Source organism: Capsicum annuum, chromosome 4, assembly GCF_002878395.1.
Source record: "Capsicum annuum cultivar UCD-10X-F1 chromosome 4, UCD10Xv1.1, whole genome shotgun sequence".
Taxonomy (NCBI): domain Eukaryota; kingdom Viridiplantae; phylum Streptophyta; class Magnoliopsida; order Solanales; family Solanaceae; genus Capsicum; species Capsicum annuum.
Genome location: NC_061114.1, coordinates 92421959 through 92443982, shown reverse-complemented (window position 1 = coordinate 92443982; position 22024 = coordinate 92421959). Strand labels below are relative to the sequence as shown.

At 30.3% G+C, this 22024-nt stretch overlaps 2 protein-coding genes across 2 annotated transcripts; both read right to left on the bottom strand.

The window, feature by feature from the left end:
* Nucleotides 1–11957: 11957 nt before the first annotated feature.
* LOC107868869 lies at nucleotides 11958–12335 on the bottom strand. The gene has a single exon (XM_016715488.1). The coding sequence runs from the start codon at nucleotides 12333–12335 to the stop codon at nucleotides 11958–11960; it is 378 nt and encodes a 125-aa protein (XP_016570974.1).
* A 3584-nt stretch (nucleotides 12336–15919) lies between these two features.
* Nucleotides 15920–21614, bottom strand: LOC107867825 (sucrose transport protein). Its single transcript, XM_016714267.2, has 5 exons — nucleotides 20995–21614; nucleotides 19283–20074; nucleotides 17609–17672; nucleotides 17466–17509; nucleotides 15920–16572 (listed from the first exon to the last, which is right to left on the bottom strand). The coding sequence occupies exons 1-5, from the start codon at nucleotides 21469–21471 to the stop codon at nucleotides 16399–16401; spliced, it is 1551 nt and encodes a 516-aa protein (XP_016569753.2). The 5' UTR covers nucleotides 21472–21614; the 3' UTR covers nucleotides 15920–16398.
* Nucleotides 21615–22024: the final 410 nt, after the last annotated feature.

Below are 22024 nucleotides of genomic sequence, written 5' to 3'. Positions count from 1 at the left end.
TCGTCTATAAATGTCATTATCTATTTTTATAAAAGTATTCATTATGATTTCAACTTAAATCTCATTACATGTTTTTTACAGCTTCCACATTTATTTTCTAGTTAAATGCTTATGTGTTATATTAAGTGGTTTGCTTGGGCCAGCCTAAAAATATCTTAGGATAAATTACACAAAACCACAAATCTAAAAGACTTTATTACCCAAAATTTTCTACATTTTAAATAACTGCTTAAAATTTCGAATTTTGTATTTTACTCTTGATACATATTAATAAAAAAAAAAAAAAATCACCCTACTTTTACTCCACAATTAATGCATGTAATCTATTTAGCTTTGAAGATTTTTTTTTAAAATATTTCATCCCCTAAAGTCTCTCCCAAATTATCATCAATTGATACAACTTGTACATATGATTATTTATAAATATTTGATACATTTAACATATGTTTGACATATGTAAATTATTTATTTTTGGTGTGATATTGAATTTTTAATGATTAGTGAGTAATTTTACGAAATGTATCATTGTGATACATTTGGAACCAGATATATCATTATGATATATCTGGAATCAAATGTATCATTATGATATATCTGGAATCAGATTTATCATTTTCACAATTTGTGTCTAATTCTACTCCCCGTAATAATTGAATATGTTACTTCTTAAAATAAAAATCTTTTATGTTTAAATGTATCACTAATTATATGTATCATGTTATAACATATGTATCACAAATTTAAAAATCCTAAATATGATGTAATTTAACAAATATTTATCTTTAAATTATTTATAAATATTTGATACATTTAACATATGTTTGGCATATATAAATTATTTATTTTGGTGTGATATTGAATTTTTAATGGTTAGTGAGTAATTTTACGAAATGTATCATTGTGATACATCTGGAACCAGATATATCATTATGATACATTTGGAACCAGACATTTTTAAGATTTGTGTGTAATTTTACTCCCCGTAATAATTGAATCCGTTACTTCCTAAAATAATTTTTTTATTTTAAATGTATCATTAATTATATGTATCACGTTATAACATATGTATCAAAATTTAAAAATTTCGAAATATGATGTAATTTAACAAATTGTTGGGATAAAGTGTTATAACACTTAAACATTCAGGGATTTACGTAAGTTACTTATATAAGACTTATTGAGTCAGTATATAACATATATCGATTGACTCATAAAAAAAATATCCTAATCAAATTTTTCGAATCAATACATTCCAAATACAAAATAACTCAACCAAAAGAATATCATAATCAAATTTATCGAGTCCGCATATTCCAAATAGCAAATAACTCAACCGAAAAAAAATCTTAATCAAATAGGTGTTGAAAATTCCACGAGGTTTTTGGACTATGACATGATCGTCAACTTGTAAACTTCAAGCTTAGGTCAATTCATTTACCATGACAAACTTGGTCACTTCATGTCAAGTTGAGGCTATTTCTGATTGGACTGATTGGCATTGCTCAACCTAGGTCATTTTCTTTCATCAATCCTCCCCCCCCCGCAGTATTAAGCCAAATAGGACACAATCATTAAATGAAAGAAGTGACAAAAACTGCCAAAATTTCAATGATCAAACATGGCAATACTCTTAGGTGTCTATGGACTGTAATTTTCAACTGCTAACTGACACTAAAAGAGTCCATCTTGTTGGCCCATACATAGTGTGGGCTTTCTTTAGCAAGTTTATAGCCTTCCTTTTGTCATTCTCTCTTTTTCCTATTCACATTATTTAAGCATCTATATCTATATCTATAATATACTCCCTCCGTTTTAAAAAGAATGACCTATTTTAATTTGGCTCAAAGTTTAAGAAAATAAAGAAACTTTTAAATCGTGTGGCCTTAAATTAAAGTTGTGTCAAATGTACCAAAATATCCTTAATCTTGTGATCTTAAACATGTTATGTGCAAAGTTGAATTAAAATATTGCCAAAAAAGGAAAGAGGTCATTCTTTTTTAAACAGATTAAAAAGGAAAGTAGGTCATTCTTTTTTAAACGGAGGGAGTATTAAAAGTGTAAAAACCCTTAGAAAAGTGATTTGAACTTTTTGCCCTTAATTATAATATCCCGCTTTAGACAAAATTGTCTTTTTACTATTTTTCTTAATTTGTTATTTAATTAAATTAAAGGTTCCTACAATATATGAAAAAAAATTAAGGACTCCAAAAAGATATGAAAAGAAATTTATATATATTTGGAAAAAAAATAGTTGTATATATTTGATAGGAATCGATATAACTCATGTTTCTATTAGAAGAGGAGTCCCTGACTGGTGTCTTGTACGTTGGCTCTTCGATATCATAAAGAAGATACTTACTGGGGAAGAGGTCACAAAGATTTACAAAAACAAAGCTTTTAAGTTGGATTTTACATTACATGATACTTCTGGATACTACCCCTACTCATATATCTTCTCCATTATATTATGTTTATACATTTTAAGTGAATAATTATAATAGTCGTCCATCAGAGAAGCATCACTTTACTACTAGATAACTATGTAAATGATGAATTTATTATGACAAGGAACGATAAAAGCACTATACTTCATACCGTCGTAACCCACAAGTACTATTGTAAGTGATATACCCTCTCTGAAGATTTTTACTTATTTTGAACATGTATTTATAGTTGTTTCAATTTAATACTTTTAATTGGTGCATAAAACATCTTGTATTTTAAACTAAAATTGTTGTCATGTTTTTCAACAAATCTTTGACTAGGTTCATGACACGTATCCAATAGAAATTACTTTTAAAATTTTTATATATACTTAATAGATTTTGAACCTAAGATTAGAAGTTGGCTTAGTAATTGAAGGGGTTCAGTATTCATCTTTAGGTTCAATTTCAATCTAAGACACTATATTTTTATTTTTTAAACATGAAAATTCTAAATCTGCCATTAAACATTACTGCAATTTCATCAATACAAAGTTATAGCATCTAGGATATAACTTCCTCATTATAGCAAAGAAGCGAACTGGCAAACAGGGTGCCAGTGAACTTCCTCACTATTAAAACGTTAGCAAAATCTTGTATTCCTTAAGCTACAATTATTTCTCCTAATATTTTTCTTGGCTTTCTCTTCGTTCCGCAAGTTTTTGCTTTCTATTCCTCTATATAGTTTGAAGAAAGGGAAAGGTTGGGTGTGTCATGTGTGATGGTAGGGTGTAGAAAATAGGTTATGTTTACCTTATCTATAATCTATCTATAATCTATATCTATAATATATTAAAAGTGTGAAGCCCTTAAAAAAGTGATTTGAACTTTTTGCCCTTCATTAAAGACTGTGCAATAGATAAAATTGTTTTTCACTTATTTTCTTTAATTATTATTTATTTTTATAATATTTAAAATTAAGGAGTCCTAAAATATTTTGGTAAGAGAGTAATATATTTTAAATTTTTCAAACCAAATAATATTCTTTTTACAAGACTTTTCTATTCAACATTAAAAACTAGATTTACAATTGAATACTATCCAATACTCATCATACTATACGAAGAGAAATAATCATCCCATCGATTAATGAACACTTGTTATTGTAGTTTTAAGAAAATATATTAAAAACATAAGAATGTGTTCCTTTTATATCAAATTATAATTAATGTGATATACACGTGCAAAGCATGTACACTTAACTAGTTATAATAGATATGTAAGAGGGATGCTTGTGATATTAAACCTCCTGTTAACTAAAAATATGTGTTTTAATCCCTTTATATAGGAACTATGTAATATTTTTAAAAATTAGAACTATAGTACCCCAAACATAGAGAAACATTACAAAGTCAACATAATACATCCATAATTGAATGGTTTAACACACGATAATTTGTTAACTTTATGAAGATCCAAAGTCTGAGGAATCAAGTGTGCATAGATAAATCAGTTGAAGATTACATAGGAAACAACCTCTCTACCTCCAAGTGATAGATGTAAAATATGCACACACACTACTCTTCTCAAACCCTACTTTATAAGGTTTTACTGGGTGTATTATTGTTCTTGTACAAAACACAAGGATCATTATATAAATTTGCCAATATTTGAAGAAATAAAAGTGCAAATTTTCCTATGTAAATATATCTAATGCTTTCTTCAAGAATGGAATGGTCGTCCATATACATCTAAAACTGATTTGATGGATGAAGGAAAACAATCTGCCATTTTTATGGGGCCCAAAAGAGTGGACAAAGCCCATTAAGTCGATGGGCCGTCTATTGAATAATCTTAGACAAGAAAATATAAGGGGAAAGAACAAAAATGACACTTCAAATTAAACTATTTTCATGAAAATGACCATAGAATTTAAATTCCACTTTTTAGCCATTTCAGTTTACTGGCTTGTTCTATACTGTTTCTACACAGTTTCTATACAAATCTTATACATATAAATATTCTATACGGAAATTATATAGTTTTGATACACAATTTATACAATAACTGTACTTTTTTTTTTTTACACGTTTGATAAAACAATTATATAATTTTCATACACTTTCTATATATTTCTTATATATATTTTATACATATACATATTTGATAGGATTATACAATTTCTATACATATATCTTATATAGATACATATTCTATTTAACAATTATATCGTTTTTATATAATTTAATTATTATTTCTAAACAATGGGAAAAAAAAAAAGCAGGATATTTGATTAGTTAAAAAATTTATAGCAAAAAAAAGATTGAAATATTTTTAAAAGGACCAAATTGTCCAAGTTGAATATTGTATCAATATTGCATATAGACTGTATAAATATTCTATATGGACTACGTAGGCCAAAATGATGCAAATTAGGAAACAGCTATAAAGTGAAAATAATATATCCTACTGATCACTTTTTGAAAAATTTTCAAACTTGGGCTATTTATTTTAAAAAGTGCAGAGTGTCCTTTTCCCAAAATATAACAATACATATTATATGTGAACGTTTACGTCAAGTATATGTAGTATTATCATATTATTTTATTATTAGCTCATATATTTTGATTATATACATATAAATAAGTTCTAAAAATAATCTTTTACTCATCTATGCCAAAGAATTTTGAAAAGATTCCAAAAATTTGTCCATATTCCGGCCCTATCCTGCCATATCCTTTAATTCATTGGTTGGAATGTTAGAGAAAATTATCTCAAATGCATTACTAGATGATTTATTGCAAGTTATAGCAACACTTTTTGATAACTATTTTACTAAGAATTTAATTACAAGTTATAGTAATTTAAAAAAAAAAAATTTATTTATTCTATTTTTTAAAAAATCGAAAGACAATATTTTAAAGAATAAATAACTCTTTTTTTAGGAATCAGTATTCAATATCTCATAAATAAATAGCATTCATAATTATGAAGGAGTGTAATATGATCAATAATTTTATCTACATTTATTATCATTCTTACATTTTTTTCAAAAAACTCACATTTTTATAGAACTACTCTTTTGGAACAAATTTTTTTTATCAAATTTACATTCGTCTTTAACTATACTTTTTTTTAATTCATTCATCTTCATATACAAATATCTTCCTTTGGGGTATTATTTTAGTATCAAATTTAATATCTATCAAACTTTTATATATTTGGGGGTTCAATTTTATTTCGTTTACATTATTTTCTTCTTTGCAAACATGAAAGTATATTAAAAATTGAAGCTAACAGTACCTTAATATGAAAACTACATATCGTTTCAATGTAGTGTATGAAAATGAAAGTATATTGAGGTTACATTTGTTTTTATTAAGATTCAGACGTCTGAATCTGACTACATATCTGAATTATTAAGATTTTGTCTTTAGATCTAAAAACTGAATGGTTAAAACTATTTGTTTTTCAATATCTAAATATGCAAAATTTATTTATTTACATATATATAAAAAATATAATTCAAATAAAAAATAATTATATATTAGAAAAATGTTTGATTTAATATACTAAAATTATTATTTGATTGAAAAAAATATTTATATTTGTTAGTGATAATAAAGATGGTTTGTAGTGGTGGTGGTGGTGGTGGTGATTGATGTTAGTGATTAGTAATGTTGGTGGTGACAGTTGTGATGGTAGAGATGTTTGGTATTATAGTGACTGTTATTATGATGGCAATGGATAGTGATGGTGGTAGAGATGTAAAGTTGGTTGCTGTTAGAAGTTGGAGGTGCTGATTGTAGTAGCTTAAAATTTAATGCATGATGGTTGACGATGTGTTAATGGTAGTTGGAGATGTTGTTAGTTGTGATGGTGGAGATAATTATTAGAAGAGATATACTGTAGTGATGCTGCTGGTTTAAGCAATGGTAGAGATGGCTACACTGGTGACAATGATGGCGGTGGTGGTGGCCGAAGAATATGTGGACGCTGATGATATGTTAGTGGTAGTTAGAGATGTCGCTAGTTGCAATGGATGAGTTGGTTAGTAGTTGGGATTGGCCAATAGTAGTTGATGATGGTGGTGGTGTTGGCATTGGCGTTGGCTTTGACGGTAGTGATAGAAGCAGATATAATTAAAATAATGAAGGTGGTAGATATGATAGCGACTGAAAATAGTGATTAGTAGCAATTATGATTGTAAATGATGATTGTGATGATGGTGGTGGTTAGTGGCTAGGTGGTGGTTGACAATGGTGGTGACAACAAAGGTGGTTAGTAGTGGTGACTGATGGTTATGGATAGAGTGGTGGTGGATATTATCCAACACAAAAAATACCTCTTAATGATTAAGACTTAATTAGTTCTAGATTTGAATGATTAAGACTTATTCAGACCTATTAAGAATCAAAATCTTAATGAAAAATAAATATACTTAATGGTCTGAAGTCTGAATCATTCAGATTCAGACCTCCATTAAGTAAAAACAAATGAAGCCTGAAAGTTGAAGCTACATATTATTTTCTAAAATTGTTTTGTTATTAAAGTTAATGTCAATTGTTGTAAAGTTGAATTGTTATGTCTATGTTGTGATATATATAAATAATATAACTTAGTACTTTGTTGACATCAAAAAAATTGTTGGTATTAAAGGTGATATCAACTTGATGAACTTGTTAAATTGTTGAATGTATGATATAGTCCATAAATAGTAATTATTTTTCTTACTAAATGAAATGGTCTTTTGTATTAAAGTTGATATAAAATAACTTTAAAATGTTGAATTCATGAATTTTTGTTTTGCGATATAAATCATATTCCATTATATTTTATTCATATCAAGCATTCTTTTGGTATTAAAATTGATATCAAATGTCTGAAATCAATAATTATGCAGTTGATCGGTTATCTACTTCTGTTTTGCAGTATACATATGTGTGATTATAATATGAATAAAAAATTACATAACATATTGAGTCTACAATTTCATAAACAAAAAATTTACATTATCGAATCTAAAGATGAAATTGTTTTCATAAAATCAACAAAAAGTATCCTTCAATGTCTGAAAACATCATGCAGAAACATAACAAAAGTATAATATGACTTTATCATTATGTATGATCATTGATAATATTCTTTGTTGATCTAGATATATCATTACTCTTGTATTATTGTGTATGAGCATTGGTGGACATCTATCATTTATCAAGAACTTAATCTCATTTTGAATTGAGTTAATGTCAATCTTGAGTTGTTTTGATATTGCATTTACCAATCCTTCATACTTGGTATCTGCATCATACATAATTTCATCTACTGAAAAAAAATTTAGATTTACCTGTAAACATAATATAGAATTGTTGACGAATCAATGCTCAAAAAAATGTAAAGATATTAAATTTGAAAATTTCAATAATTTTAATACTAACAAAACATACACATAAAAAAATAAACTACATTAGCTAGTTATACTCAAATAAACAACATTAACATTGACGGATTTAATTAAGATATGAAAAGAATTTGAACTACGATATGTTGAGTAAAAAATAAAATTTGCAAAGTTATGTTCAAAAAACTGGTTTGAATTATGTTCAAAAAGATTATTTGAATTTCCAATAGAACAAATAAAATCACACAATTAGTTGACTAAAACAATAAAAGAAATACCCGTCACATTCCATCTTTCTCCATGCATCACAAGCAGAGAATATAAACTATTACCATCAATTTTAAGTCCGATTGAAAAAAAAAACTTATACCAATATTATTTTAGAAGAAGAAGACAAATATGACCAAAAAAAATTAAAAGAAAATAGCGAAGGAGAAGAAAATATCATTGCTCGATAATAAAGATTTGAGGGAGAAAAAAGAATGTCGTTAATGAAAGGGAATGATTGTTATCCTGATAATAACAGTCATCTTTTTTAATGGGTATAAAATCTTTTTTTTTATAATTTGTATTTTATTTTCTTTTTTACCAAAAATTTGCTACAAGTTACAAACTAAAAAATTTTGCTATAATTCACATTTAACAATCTAAGAATGACTATATGGATTTTTTTTCCCCAATTATTTTAGGGTCATTCTTACAAATGCCCCTATTTTGGGTGCTTATTGTTGAATATTAAATAGAAAAACTGGCAGAAAAATTAATGAAAAAATAGAGAATTCATTCTTTATTAAAGCAAATAGCTTGTATATATAGGCTTACAAACTTATAAGCAAGTCATTGCTTACAACTAGGGCTCAACTTACTCCTAACTAATACCTGCAATTTGACTAAATTAAAAACACTAAAAAAAATAGCTAATAACTTTAAAGCTTATCTAAACAAATTATTAATGACTTAAGACATAAACAAAATATGGAGATAAACAAATAACCACGTTTTTCATATTCTGGTGTTGATATCTTCAATACTCCTCCTCAACACCAGCTTCTTCTTTATTCACCCCGCCAAGCTGATGATAAAATCTTTCAAACTTATTGCCACTCAAGCCTTTTGTAAATAAATCTGCAACTTGGTCTTCTGTTCTAACGTGCTTCAACTCAATTTCCTCTTACAAGACTTTCTTTCGGATAAAATGATAACGCACCTCCACATGCTTAGTTCTAGCATGAAAAACTAGATTCTCTGCCAAACGTATTGCTGATAAGTTATCACAATACAGAGAAATTGGTTACACTACTTGTTGATGTAACTCCTTTAATAATTGCATAAGCCAACTGCTTTCTTGAGCTGCCATCGCTGCTGCTCGGTACTCTGCTTCAGCGGTTGACAAAGACACTGTTGGTTGTCTTTTGCTACACCAAGAAATTACTCATGACCCATGCATGAAAAATACCCGGTAGTTGAGCGTCGAGTATCATGGTCACCTACATAGTCAGCATCACAGTAACCAACTAGTTTACAATTTTTACCTCTTTTGTACATAATACCATAGCCTAGCATATTTTTCACATATCTCAGAATTCGGCGAACTATTTTCAAGTAAGGTTTCTTCAAATGTTGCATGTATCGACTCATCATACCAACTGCAAAAGAAATGTCTGATCTTGTTAAAGTTAAGTAAATAAGACTTCCTACCAATTGTCGGTACATTGAAGCATCTTCTAAATCTTTCCCTTTATGAGCACATATTTAGAGTTTGGCTCTATTGGCGTCGAGATTGGCTTACACTTAAGCATTCTGAACTTCTTTAGAAAATCTCTGGAATACTTTTGCTGATGGAGAAATATTCCTTCTTGAGAGTAACTGACCTCTATACCAAGAAAATACTTGAGCTATCCAAGTTCTTTCATTTGGAAATAAACTGACAAGTTTTTCTTAGTTCGAAAAATTTCTTCTTCATAATCTCATGTGATGATTAAATCATCCACATATACTAGTACAGTAGCTATTTTATATTCTTTAGCTTTGACGAACAAGCTAGCATCTGCACTTGTCACCAAATACCCACTATGAGTAAGAAATTCAGCAATCTTACCATACCAGGCCCTCGGTGCTTGTTTTAATCCATAAAGCGCCTTACGTAGCTTACACACATACTCAAGGTAATCTTAATTTTGAAAGCCAATTGGTTGATCCATGTAGATCTCCCGATCCAACTCCCCATGCAAAAATGCATTATTCACGTCCATTTGCCACAAATTCTAATTTTTACAAGTTGCAAGTGCTAATAAGACTCGTACAGTTGTAAGATTTTTAACTGGATTAAAAGTTTCATCATAGTCTAGTCCATATTGTTGAGAAAATCCACGAGCCACCAAACGAACCTTATGCCTTTCGATTGACCTATCTGCTCGACGCTTTATCTTGAAGACCCACTTGCAAGATATTGGCTTCACATCACTTAATTTTGGTAAAAGTTCCCAAGTCTGATTCTGTTTTAGTGCTATCATTTCTTCTTTCATAGCTTTACTCCACTTCTGATCCTGAGATGCTTCTTCAAACGTCTCAAGCTCATTTCCACCTTCTTCCTCCACTATTGCGGCATTGGCATACTTTGGATTTGGCTTTCTGAATCTTGTTGATTTTCTGAGCTGAGTTGGTGTTTCCACTCCACTAGGTTCAGCTTGTTCACATAATTGTTGATACACACCAATTTGCCAAGGACATTGGGTTACACCTTCTTCGACATTGTCTTCGTCATCTGCATTTTTTTCTTCTCCTAAACCTAATTGGATTTGAGAAGATTGCACCATATATTTAAGAATATCTGATTTTGGCAGTACTTCCTTGTCTAAAGGCCACCATGAAGAAGATTTATCGAACACCATATTCCGTGATGTGTAACACTTTCTGGTTGTCGGGTCACAACATCGCCACCCTTTTCTTTGACTGTCATATCCTACAAAAATACATCTGATAGCCTTCTTGTCCATTTTGCTACGTAAATGATCAGGTACAAGTACATAGCAAACACATCCAAAAACTCAAAAATAACTAATTGAACGTTTCATAATCCATAATTTTTTGAAAGGTGAAGTAAAATATAACCTTTGTTGAGGAAGCCTGTTGATCACAAATGTAGCCGTCCTCATTTCTTCTACCCAAAAGCATCCTGGTACGTTCTACGCGTGAAGCATGCTTCGATAAATTTCTATCAGGTGCCTGTTCTTCCTTTCTGCTATGTCATTCTGTTGTGGAGTGCTAGCACATGTGAACTGATGACGTATTCGGCTCTCTTGAAGGAAATCATAGAACTTGTCTGAGGTATACTCTCCCACATTATCACTGCGTAGATAAGAAATTCTTTTGCCAACTTCCGCTTCTACTACCTTCTTAAATTCTTTAAATTTTGAAAAAATTTCAAATTTTTCTTTCACAAAGTAAATCCATACATATCTTGAGAAGTCATCAATAAAAGTCACCATGTACTTCATCCCACCTACGAAAGCTTGTTTCACAGGACCAAACACATCAGAATGCACCAACTCCAATGGTTCTCTTGCTTGGAAGTGGGATTCTTCAAAAGGCAGTTGATGTACTTTTCTATAATGGTAGCCTGCAGATACTGTGTCTTTTCTTACTTCAAGTTGTGGAAGTCCCTTCAACATCGACCTCCTCATCATTACCTCTAATTTGGAATAGCTAACGTGACCAAGTTGCATGTGTCACACGTCTGTTGTTGCATTTTTTTTTGTCTTATCTACATATGCAGCTTCTGTAGAGATTACATAGACTGATTCCAACCTTTTTCCTTTCATCACCGGTTCTTCTATAATCTCCAGGTCGCGATAGAACTTTACATCTTGTGGTCCAAATAGAACAAAATGGCCAGAAGATGTTAACTGTGCCACAAAGAGAAGATTTTTCTTCATACCTGGGACATGGTAAACATTTTGAAGCGGTACCTCGGTATCACTATGTTGAGGAGAAACTATTGTATTACCAATATGAGCTATCGGTAACTTTGAGTTGTTCGTCGTTATGACTACCCTACTGCCCTTATACTCTGACATGTGCTACAACTTTTCTATGTCACCCGTCATATGATTTGAGCATCCCGAGTCGACAATTCAATCCTTCTCATAATAAATTATCTTTGTCATTGTAACGAGAGCCAATTCTTCTTCTTTTACAGCAAAGAATACATCTACATCCCACTCTTCTTCACTATTTGATGTAACAGCATTGCTCTCAACAATCTTTTTCTTTGACCAACAATCTTTTTTCATATGACCTTTTTTTCCGCAATTGTAACACTTCCCTGGAAACTTCTTACCGTCATCTTGATTCTGCGAAGCTCCTCTTGCACGAACACTCTCTCCGTCTTGATGACTTCTTGTCATATCATTATTCTTCTTGGATATACCAGTGGTATGCTGTTTGGAATTCCACCTGCCTCGATTGGCATAGAGTGTCTCTTCTTCCTTCTTCAACGAGACTCCTCCCATTTGCTTAGCTAAGGCTTCTTGACCAGATAATAAATTTTCAAATTCTACCAGTGACGATTGAACTTTTCATCCTTGTATAGAAACAATGAAGCTCCTAAATTCTGGCTTCAAGCCATGGATGATGATGCGCTTCATCCTAGTATCACCAAAAGGAGCCTCCGGATCCAACTCAGAAATCTCCCGGCATAGCGACTTTACTTTATGAAAGTACTGTGAGATCGTCATGTTGCGTTGTGACACTGACAGCAACTCAGACTCTAAGAGTTGGAGCTTCGTATCGTTCTTCTTGGAGAACAGCTTGGCGAACGTATCCCAAGCTTCCTGTGGAGTTTTGGCATCACGCATATGCTCTAGTACATCTTCTTCGACTGTGGTCTTCAAGGCGAACATTGCTTTACCTGCTTTGATTCTCCACTTCCGTAAGATACCATTTGTGTCTTTAGCTTCTGGAGACGTAACCTCGTTTCCGTTTACTACTTCCCACAAGTCTTGGCCTTGCAAGTACAACATCATGCATGTAGACAAAGAATTGTAGTTTTGGTTGTTGAGTTTCTTGATTCCACCAACTACTTGAAGATCACCCATCCTGACAACACCTAAACGAACCTGGTTTTGATACCAGAATATTGAATATTAAATAGAAGAAACTGGCAAAAAAATTGATGGAAAAACGGAGAATTCGTTCTTTATTGGAGCAAATAGCCTATATATATAGGTTTACAAACTTATAAGCAAGTCATTGCTTACAATTAGGACTCAACTTACTCCTAACTAATACCTGTAATTTGACTAAATCAAAAACACTAAAAAAATAGCTAACAACTTTAAAGCTTATCTAAACAAATTATTATGACTTAAGATATAAAGAAAATATGGAAATAAACAAATAACCACGTCTTTCATATTTTAGTGTTGATATCTTCAATACTTAAGTGGTGTTTTTTTTGTTAATCTATGATCTCTAATATTTGTATTTTATTGTATTTGTAAGACATAATTATTGTTATTTTATGATACGAAGATATAAACTTTTGCTTTGTGGATATATTGTCTTTTAGATACTATACAAGATACGTTGAACAAGATAAAAGTTCTATACTTTGCGAAATTTAGTCATAGTTAAATACTTTGATCCCAATTTTTTTATTAAATGAGTAGAAGAAGCAAAAAAATAAAAAGCATTATATTTATAGGCAAGACGTAAAAATATACTAAAATAGAAGTGATTCGTACAAAAACTTATTTATTCTATCTTTTATCTTTTTAGGAAAAAAAAATTCACACGATCAACCCCAAATCACAAGAACCATCTGATCAAGAAAAACAGAGACGAGAAAAAATAAAAAAAGAAAGTTCAACTGTCAAATCTTGTCCATCTCAATTCCCTTTCAGTTAACACAAGAATATTTTGTTTAAAAAAGTGTTACAAAAGGCTAAAAATCATTGTTTGGGCTCATAATAAATTAACAATTGTTTCTGCTATGCAGTCGAGAGCCTTGAGCATTATACAAGAACGTGCTTTAGGATATCGGATTTAATTGGTCGATTTGAATTGGAATTGTCAAGTCATCCATAACTATATTAATTAAAATAAGAATTCATTTTGGTCAAACCGCCTAGTTTGGCTTTGTTTATTGGTTTACTGTAAAAAGAAAAAAGAAAAGCCTGCATAGTTAATGTTATGACTTTATATTTTATTTAAAAAACAGTTAATGTTATGAATGGAATGAATTGGAGGATTTAAAATCAACTGAATGAAGTGGTACAACAGGCAACGGGTTAGGGAGGATTCAACTTGATTGAATCCAATTTAGTCCCATAAGGATTTAAGAGCAGAACTAGTCTCATTTATTACATATACTTTTATCTTACGTATAGTATGTTTGGTTTGAAGAAGAATATTTTTCACAGAAAATATCTATTTATGTATTTTTTTTTTTTTGTCTTGAAGAGTGTTTTCCTAGTTTTCCTTTAAGAGAAATAAGTAAAGTTTTCTGTTTTTGGTTAAGTGATAAAAAATTATCATTCTAAGATAATTTATATATAATTAATTCCAAAATCAATTTTTTTTGTCTAATTTTCTTTCTCTATTGTGTGAGCCGAAGTAAGAGATCAAACATAGGCCAATGGACATTAATGCACTTTATGATGGTAATACACACAAATTTCCAATAATAAATAATAAAATATACGGAAAGGGCCTAAAATGTCCTTCAACTATGTAAAAATAGCGTAAAAAAACGTTCCTCATCTATTTATTGGGCTTAAAATATCCTTTTCGTTCACCTATTGAGCCTAAAATGCCTTTCTTACCTACTTATTGGGTCAAAAATGTCTTTCTCATCTATCTATTAAACCTATTTTACCCTTTTATTTAGGCCAATTACATGAATGGTCATTCTTAAAACTTAATTGCATAAATAATAGTACTTTTTCGATATTACAAAATAAAAAAATTAAATATATAGCCATTTAAAAAATTAGAAAATATAATTATAATTCTTAATTTAATGCAATAATCAATTATCAATTCACCTTCATTTAAGAGATATATTTTCAATCTTCAAATTAAAAGTGAAAAAGATAATCCCTGCTTTGAAATATTTTTTTCTCTTATATTCAAGATTCAAATACTTTTAAATAAAATAAGTATTTCATTATTTGCTTGTGTATGTTTCGTTTTGTTTGTGTTAATCATCTAGTATTATTTCATTATTGTGTACTTTTAATTCTAATGTAATTGATTAATCATATTTTTTATGAATAAATATTTATGGAATAAAAATTATTATGTTGAAAGTATAGATATATCATGTATGTTTATGGTATAAATATAATTTATATGGTATAAATATATCATGTATTTTTATGATATAAATATAATTTGTATAATATATAAATATATCATGAATTTTTATGATATAAATATACCATACATTTTTATGGAGGCATCGTGAAAACAGACAATAAAATTAAAAAACATAAAATTTTCATATAGTATATAAAAAATGAATGAACAAAGGTTTCCATAAAAATAGGCAAGAAATAAGAAATATGAAAATTTAATATATAATTATTTTTCTATATATTAGAATCTGTTATAAAAATAAATATTTTATATGTTATATTTGATAACCAACTAATATGGCTATGTATATGTAATATTTTTTTTAAATGGCTATTTATAGTGTTTTTTTATTTATCAAATCAATTTAGAATGATAAAAAATTGATATTGTGCACTATTTATTTGGTTAATATTAATAAAAATGATAGACATTTTATAGAGTTTGATAAAGATAAATTGTGGTATTATATAATTTTTTAAAAGATAAAAGGTCAAAATAGGTATACGAAAATAACATTTTAGGTTCAATAGGTAGACAAGGAACATTTTTACATCATTTCACATAGTTAAAGGACATTTTAGACCTTTTCCCGTAAAATATATGTAGTTTACAAGTTATTACTTAACTAATACTTCATAATCTGGAAAAGTAGAAGAGTTAAATTCTTAAATAAAGCAAAACTAGTGCTATCAATCCACCAACAAATTCAAATAATGGTAGAAAATGGAAACAGAGAGACATGATAGATCAATTTTAATTCCACTTTAAGTACAAGTTTTCTTAAGTCTCCCTTCACCAACCCCCTAGTACCCCACCTCCACCCAACCACTTTTTTACTACCTTCCAAGAAGAAAATTACAAAAAAGAAGCAAAAAAAAAAAAAAAAGAGTAAGGTACAAAGCATTTGCCCAGACATGTTATACTGGACAACTTCTTGTTACACACAAAGTGAAAACAACTTCACACACCCCATTTGTTCGGAAGAAATGAAAGGCCCCATGACAGATCCTCCAATTCTTCCTCTAGAGAGCTTTATGAAAAGAAAAGAGATACACATGGACATGCCACTTGTAAAGATAGCCTCCTCCATGTTATGTTTGTTTTCTGGAAAGATCAATAAAAAAGGCTAAAAAATAAAAATAAAAGTTACAAAAGAGAAGTGCTAATTAAAAAGAAAAAAAAAAAAGCTGTTTCTTCTTCTTGTTTAGTTATTATTCAATGGAAACCGCCCATGGCGACCGCTGGCTTGGCATCAGCAGGAGGAGATGGCAACAATGTGAGTGCTAAAACGCCACTTGCTGCAGCTGCAACTGCACCAACCACAAATCCCGGCAAGTTTCCTCCTCCAAACAAAGCATCCCATGGCCCTCCCACAATTGACACCAACATCTGTTAACATCAAAAACAAGTAGTTATAATTAGGTATCTTGTGCAATCAAAGTTAATTAAATACACTTCAATTATGCCACATGTAAAGAATATGTAATTTGAAAAATGAACATGCTTAACAGGTTAAAATGTAGTTTTTTTATGTCAAGAAAAAATGTATTCGTTCATGCATCAAATTTACATAACAAATCTAAGTAAGATTGGACAAGAAAGAACAGGATACCCACAATTTTGATTCACTTTTCTTGTCCTTTTTATTTATGTTGGTGTTTTGGATAATTCCTAAAACGACAAGGGAAATTAACGTACTATTCACATAAAGATTCTTTATCTAGTGTAGATTATGAAGCATAGTCATAGATCTTGTGGTCATATATATCCTAATTCCTATTAATGTGCATTAGTTACAAGTCATTTTCAAATTTATCTTTCCCCTATTTGAAATGTTGTTCTTTTTTTCTTGTAGGCCACATATTCATTTGGACACAGTAGGGTCTAGGTGACAATGTCAGGAAAATGTGGGACTTTTTTTCTATTTTTTAGTACCTGAATTCTCTAAACAGTTATATACATACACGTAACAGAGTAGCATTTATACTTTTTTTCACTATTTAGTAGATTACACGTTTGTGGCTCAAATATATTGTAAAAAAGACATTAATTATGAAAGCAAGATTCGGTGTTTAAAGATAACAGAACCGAGGGGAACATAAACTTAATTAATTAGAAGAAAAGGTACGTTATCCATTTGATAGAGATTCGTATTTGTACCTCCTTGGAATTGGCTAGGTTACAAGATCAGATTTAATTATAAGAGGTCTCTATATCTATGACTGCAGATATCTGAGGGAATTAATTGATCGAGAAATATGGTAAGTAATCAAATATAGTACCTGTGGTACAACAATTGCAAGATTCAGAACTCCTAGTGACAAACCTGTCGAATTTAATGATAAAAATAATCATATTAGAACACTATATTGCTTAATTTTTTTTAAGAAAATGAAATTAGATAATGTTTAATTTAATGATTTACCTTGTCCTGAACCAGCATTACTAGAAAATATGGATGCCAAAGCAAATGGAATACTAAAAGTGACCTGCAAAAGAAAATAAATTTATTCCATATGTTAGTAACTCAATTTTAAAAAAGGGGAAAAGTTTGAAAAGACTCCAAGAAAAGCTCTCTTAGGGAAAATCTAACATCAAAGTGAAAGAAGGTTCGGCAAGAATTTTCTATCTTAAAAGAATAATTAAAGGAAAAGAACAGAGAATAAATGCTTGCTTTTGCCATAATAAAAATCATTTGCACTATTACTTTGATATTGCATGGAAACTTCCACTAATTATCCTTAATGTAAAGCAACAAGATTCTCCTCATCCTTGTGTGGGATAAATAATGAAACTAATTAAGAGCACTATTCATTTTCCAGTGTACTATGTGAAATCATACATACTGTAATTAAAGATCTACGGGTTTTATTATAGTATCATAATTAACTTTGGTGATAATAAACATAGCTAATTAAATTCTGAAATATTCGTATCAAATTAGAGCTTTTTTGCACTTTGCAAACCGAAAGAAAAGGTCATCAAGTCATCGCCAAAACTAAAAATCATGTGATGAATTAATTAAAGAAATAAAAGTTTCTCACACCTTCTATTGTTGGTCATCACTACATTTATGTGTGTGACTTTGCAAACCTTTCTACAAAGCCACGTACATATCATGATTATTTTATTGGTAAAAAGCAATTATAACCTATATTGGGTTCCTTTTCTCCACGCCACCCCCACTCCCACCCCCAATCCCAACCCACCCCCCTTTTCGTTTAATTTGTGTTCTAGAAATTGGTTGTCCTTTGAAAACACAACTGTGGCTATAAGTAAACATCCAATTTCAATTTCAATTTCAATTTTAATTTCAAGATGATAATTTTATGGTTAAATGTCTAAAGAATAATCCTAATTTTGTTGGGGGAATCTTACCGTGACTCTTGATTGTTTAGCTAAGATTTAAAAACAACTTTTGCTTTGAAACTGTTTAATATAACCTGTACGTGAGGAGGATGGCATGTATGTATCCTAACTGACAAATAATTTGCGTTAGTTATGGTAGTGCTAGTTGCACTAGATGTCAAATTTGGTCACTCTCTTCACACTCGCCTACCCTCATAATTTTCCACAGCCTGAAGAACAAGATTCTTAGAATCATAATGCTTTCTTGTCAATATGTGGACTTAGGAGTCAACCAACTTGCTAATTATTCCAAAACACATGTGCACACACCAATAGATCACATATATACCATTTTCTACATATGATGCAATGTTTTCCGAACAAAAAAGATATTAAAGGGAAAAAAATATCCTAAAATATATCCACTGGAAATTGAAAAAAGTTGGCCTTGTGAACTCAATTTATCATCTAGTCATATAGCTCAATCAAAGTAAGATGAATGGAGGAGCAACACTTGAAAACATGTTACTCCCTCCTTTTCAGTTTCAATTGGTATTTCTAATTTTACCATGAAACAAAATTTAAGAAAACAAGAAATTTTATAATTTTAAATTAAAGTATTTCTTTTATAATTTTATAATGTTAAACGTATCGTGAAAATCTAAAACTAAAAAAACAACACAAAAAATAAGATATTTAAATTAAATAAAAAAAATAAACAAGACAAAACAAATTGAACAAGAGAACTTACCGCAAGAGGAATACCAAGGAGAGCAAAGAGAGTCAAGGCACCGATCTTAACACCAGGCGTGGGAGCCATAAGTAAGCCGGTACCGGCATGGTGCTGGCGCGATTTCTCTGCCATTTTAGTAACCACAATCGTCATGGCCAAGCAAGTAGCCAAAACAAAGTTCAAAATCCCCCATAACCTCTTGGCACCGCCAATCTTCTTCCCCAAAAACTCTACCCCAAGTGACATAAACCCTAACACCACAGATTGCAACAACAATCCCAATGCTCCAGCACGTACACCCAAATCATACAACCTCCCATCACCTACTTTTCCACCATAAACTTCCTTAGCCATCCAGTCTGTATCGTACAAGAAAAACGGAAACCACGCAATCCAGTTCAAACAAGTCACCAGTAACAAAATCCACATGGGTCGTGGCAAATCCTTCAACGCCCCAAAAATCTCGCCGAAAAACGGCACTTTCGATTTTCCAGCACCAGCCAATTTCTCGTCAATTTCTTGTTCTTCTTTCTCTGGAAGTTCGCTTTCGCGGACGAAACTCAAGGCTAAGGTTGTTAAGCTGAGCAAAAGGAAGATGGCGATGAAGAAACAGCTTTTGAGATTTGCACAGTAGATGTCGCATGCTTGGGTTTTTGAGAAAGGGAAAACTTTGTAAAGCTTAGAATAGGAACCGGCAGCGTAGCCAAGAATGTTACCGACGGCCATGAAGAATGAGAAAAATGCATTTGCTGTCCTCATTCTCCCCGATTTTCCGCCGGACAGATCTGCCAGAAGTGCTCTGCATGGGCCCTGCAAAAATAAAATTGAAAGAATAATTGTATTTAATTATGACGTATTAGTAATTAATATTACTAATAAAAATGTTTTTTTTACATTTATATCAGTGCATGTGACTATTTAATTAAATTGAATAATCAACAATCACACTCTTCTTTTTGATTTGGAGGTACAATAGGATTATTAAAATTTAGTGATATATAATTAGGTGGAAGTAGAAAAAAAATACAACTTGTGAACTTTTGTAATTAGTTACTCCAATAAGTATTTAAAAAAGACACTATTAAATGTATTATTTTGAGAATAAAGTTGATGATCTTTTAAAATTACTTAAAAGGTGTCAGTAGAAGGACACTGTGGGAATGCATGTCGGATGTAAATACTACAATTCACCCATGTAAATAATTTAAAGGGCTTGTTTCAATTTCCCTCTCCGTATTTAAATTAGTGTCAAGATGCATACATATTGTAACTGTCACCGATAATGTTTATCTGCAAATCTTGAGTATTTTTAGTAAATTCTTGGATCTAATATTTCTTGTTTGTGTATATTTACAGATTTCTACAATACAATAATTGTCTAGCTGGAATTTTGGATTGCATGTAGTCCCTATATGATTATGATTATCAAAATATAGCAAGTAGCTAGTAGAAAGAAAAAAAAAACATAGTACTCAACAATTTATTTATGTCTGCCGCGAACCTGTGACGTGCGCCTACTTCTTATTGCCTTTTTAGGTTCAACATGAAAGGTAAACTACAAAATTGCTTTTGTTTAATTTTAATTTAAGTGACAAAATTTAATTTTGAAAGTTAAATAATTTAATTTAATTTTAATTATAAATTAAATATAAAATCTTTAATTTTTTTTTAATAATATATATATAAGTTAGGATTTCAAAAGGCGGCATGTAGCTTAGAAAGAAATTTACCTGTAACATATTGTTGGCAACGTCGAGGATCCAAAAGCCAACAACAAAAACAGCAATAGCACGAGGCTTAGATCCTTTTTCAAGCGGGTCACCGGAGGCATGTCCAAGGTCAGCAGCAAAACCAATAAGAAAAACAGCAATAGTAACAAGTGCAGCACCGGCGGCAATAAACGGCCGGCGACGCCCAAAACGGGAGGAGCAATTGTCACTATAATAACCGACAACTGGTTGAACAATCATACCAGAAATAGGACCGCATAGCCAAATAAAAGAGGCATATTTATGTGGAATTCCAAGTAATTGAACATAAGGTGTAAGTAAAGAGAGTTGAAGAGCCCAACCAAATTGAACACCAGCAGCTATAGAAGCGACCATTATTATTTTCCATAATTTGGATTTTGGTAAAGGCTGTTCAACTTGTAGTGAAGAGGAAACATTTAGTTTTCCTAAGCCCTCTCTTTTCGTACCATTCTCCATTTTTAGCTAAATAAAATTACTTTGTAATTGTGTGCGTATAGGGAAAAGATTTTGGTTTGAATGTTGAAGGAAAGGGGGAGAGTGAGGGGTATTTATATTGTTTTTCGGAGGCAGTGGCAATGCATGGTGTTTGTTGGAATGGACAATCAAATCCATTTAGCAATTCGGATGTGAATATTTATTTATTTAATTTATGTTTAAATAATTTTTTTAAAAAATAGTAATAAACTAATTTATTTTTTTTTGCTAAATAAGAATTTACACAGATATAAATAAAAAAATATTTATTTTTAATCAAAAAATATTTTATTCATTTGTAATATGTTATAGGATTTGACTAGATACAAAATTTAAGAAACAAATGACAGTTTGGTGTACTTAAACTTCCTCTACATGCAAGGTTCGAAGAAGGGCAAACCATAAAAGTTTATTGTAGAGAATCTTATCTTGTATTTTTGCAGCTTGAACCCGTAATGATTTCTCGATCACATGATAATAAATTTACTAGTTACTTCAAAAAAGTTTTTATAAAATTTAAAAAATAAAGAAACGT

Coding starts and splice junctions, on each gene's coding strand:
- LOC107868869 (XM_016715488.1), bottom strand. CDS start 12,335: ATGGGAGGAGTCTCGTTGAAGAAGGAAGAAGAGACACTCTATGCCAAT.
- LOC107867825 (XM_016714267.2), bottom strand. CDS start 21,471: ATGGAGAATGGTACGAAAAGAGAGGGCTTAGGAAAACTAAATGTTTCC. Junction 20,075..20,994: donor TTGCCAACAATATGTTACAG/GTAAATTTCTTT, acceptor TTATTTTTGCAG/GGCCCATGCAGAGCACTTCT. Junction 17,510..17,608: donor TAATGCTGGTTCAGGACAAG/GTAAATCATTAA, acceptor TAAATTCGACAG/GTTTGTCACTAGGAGTTCTG.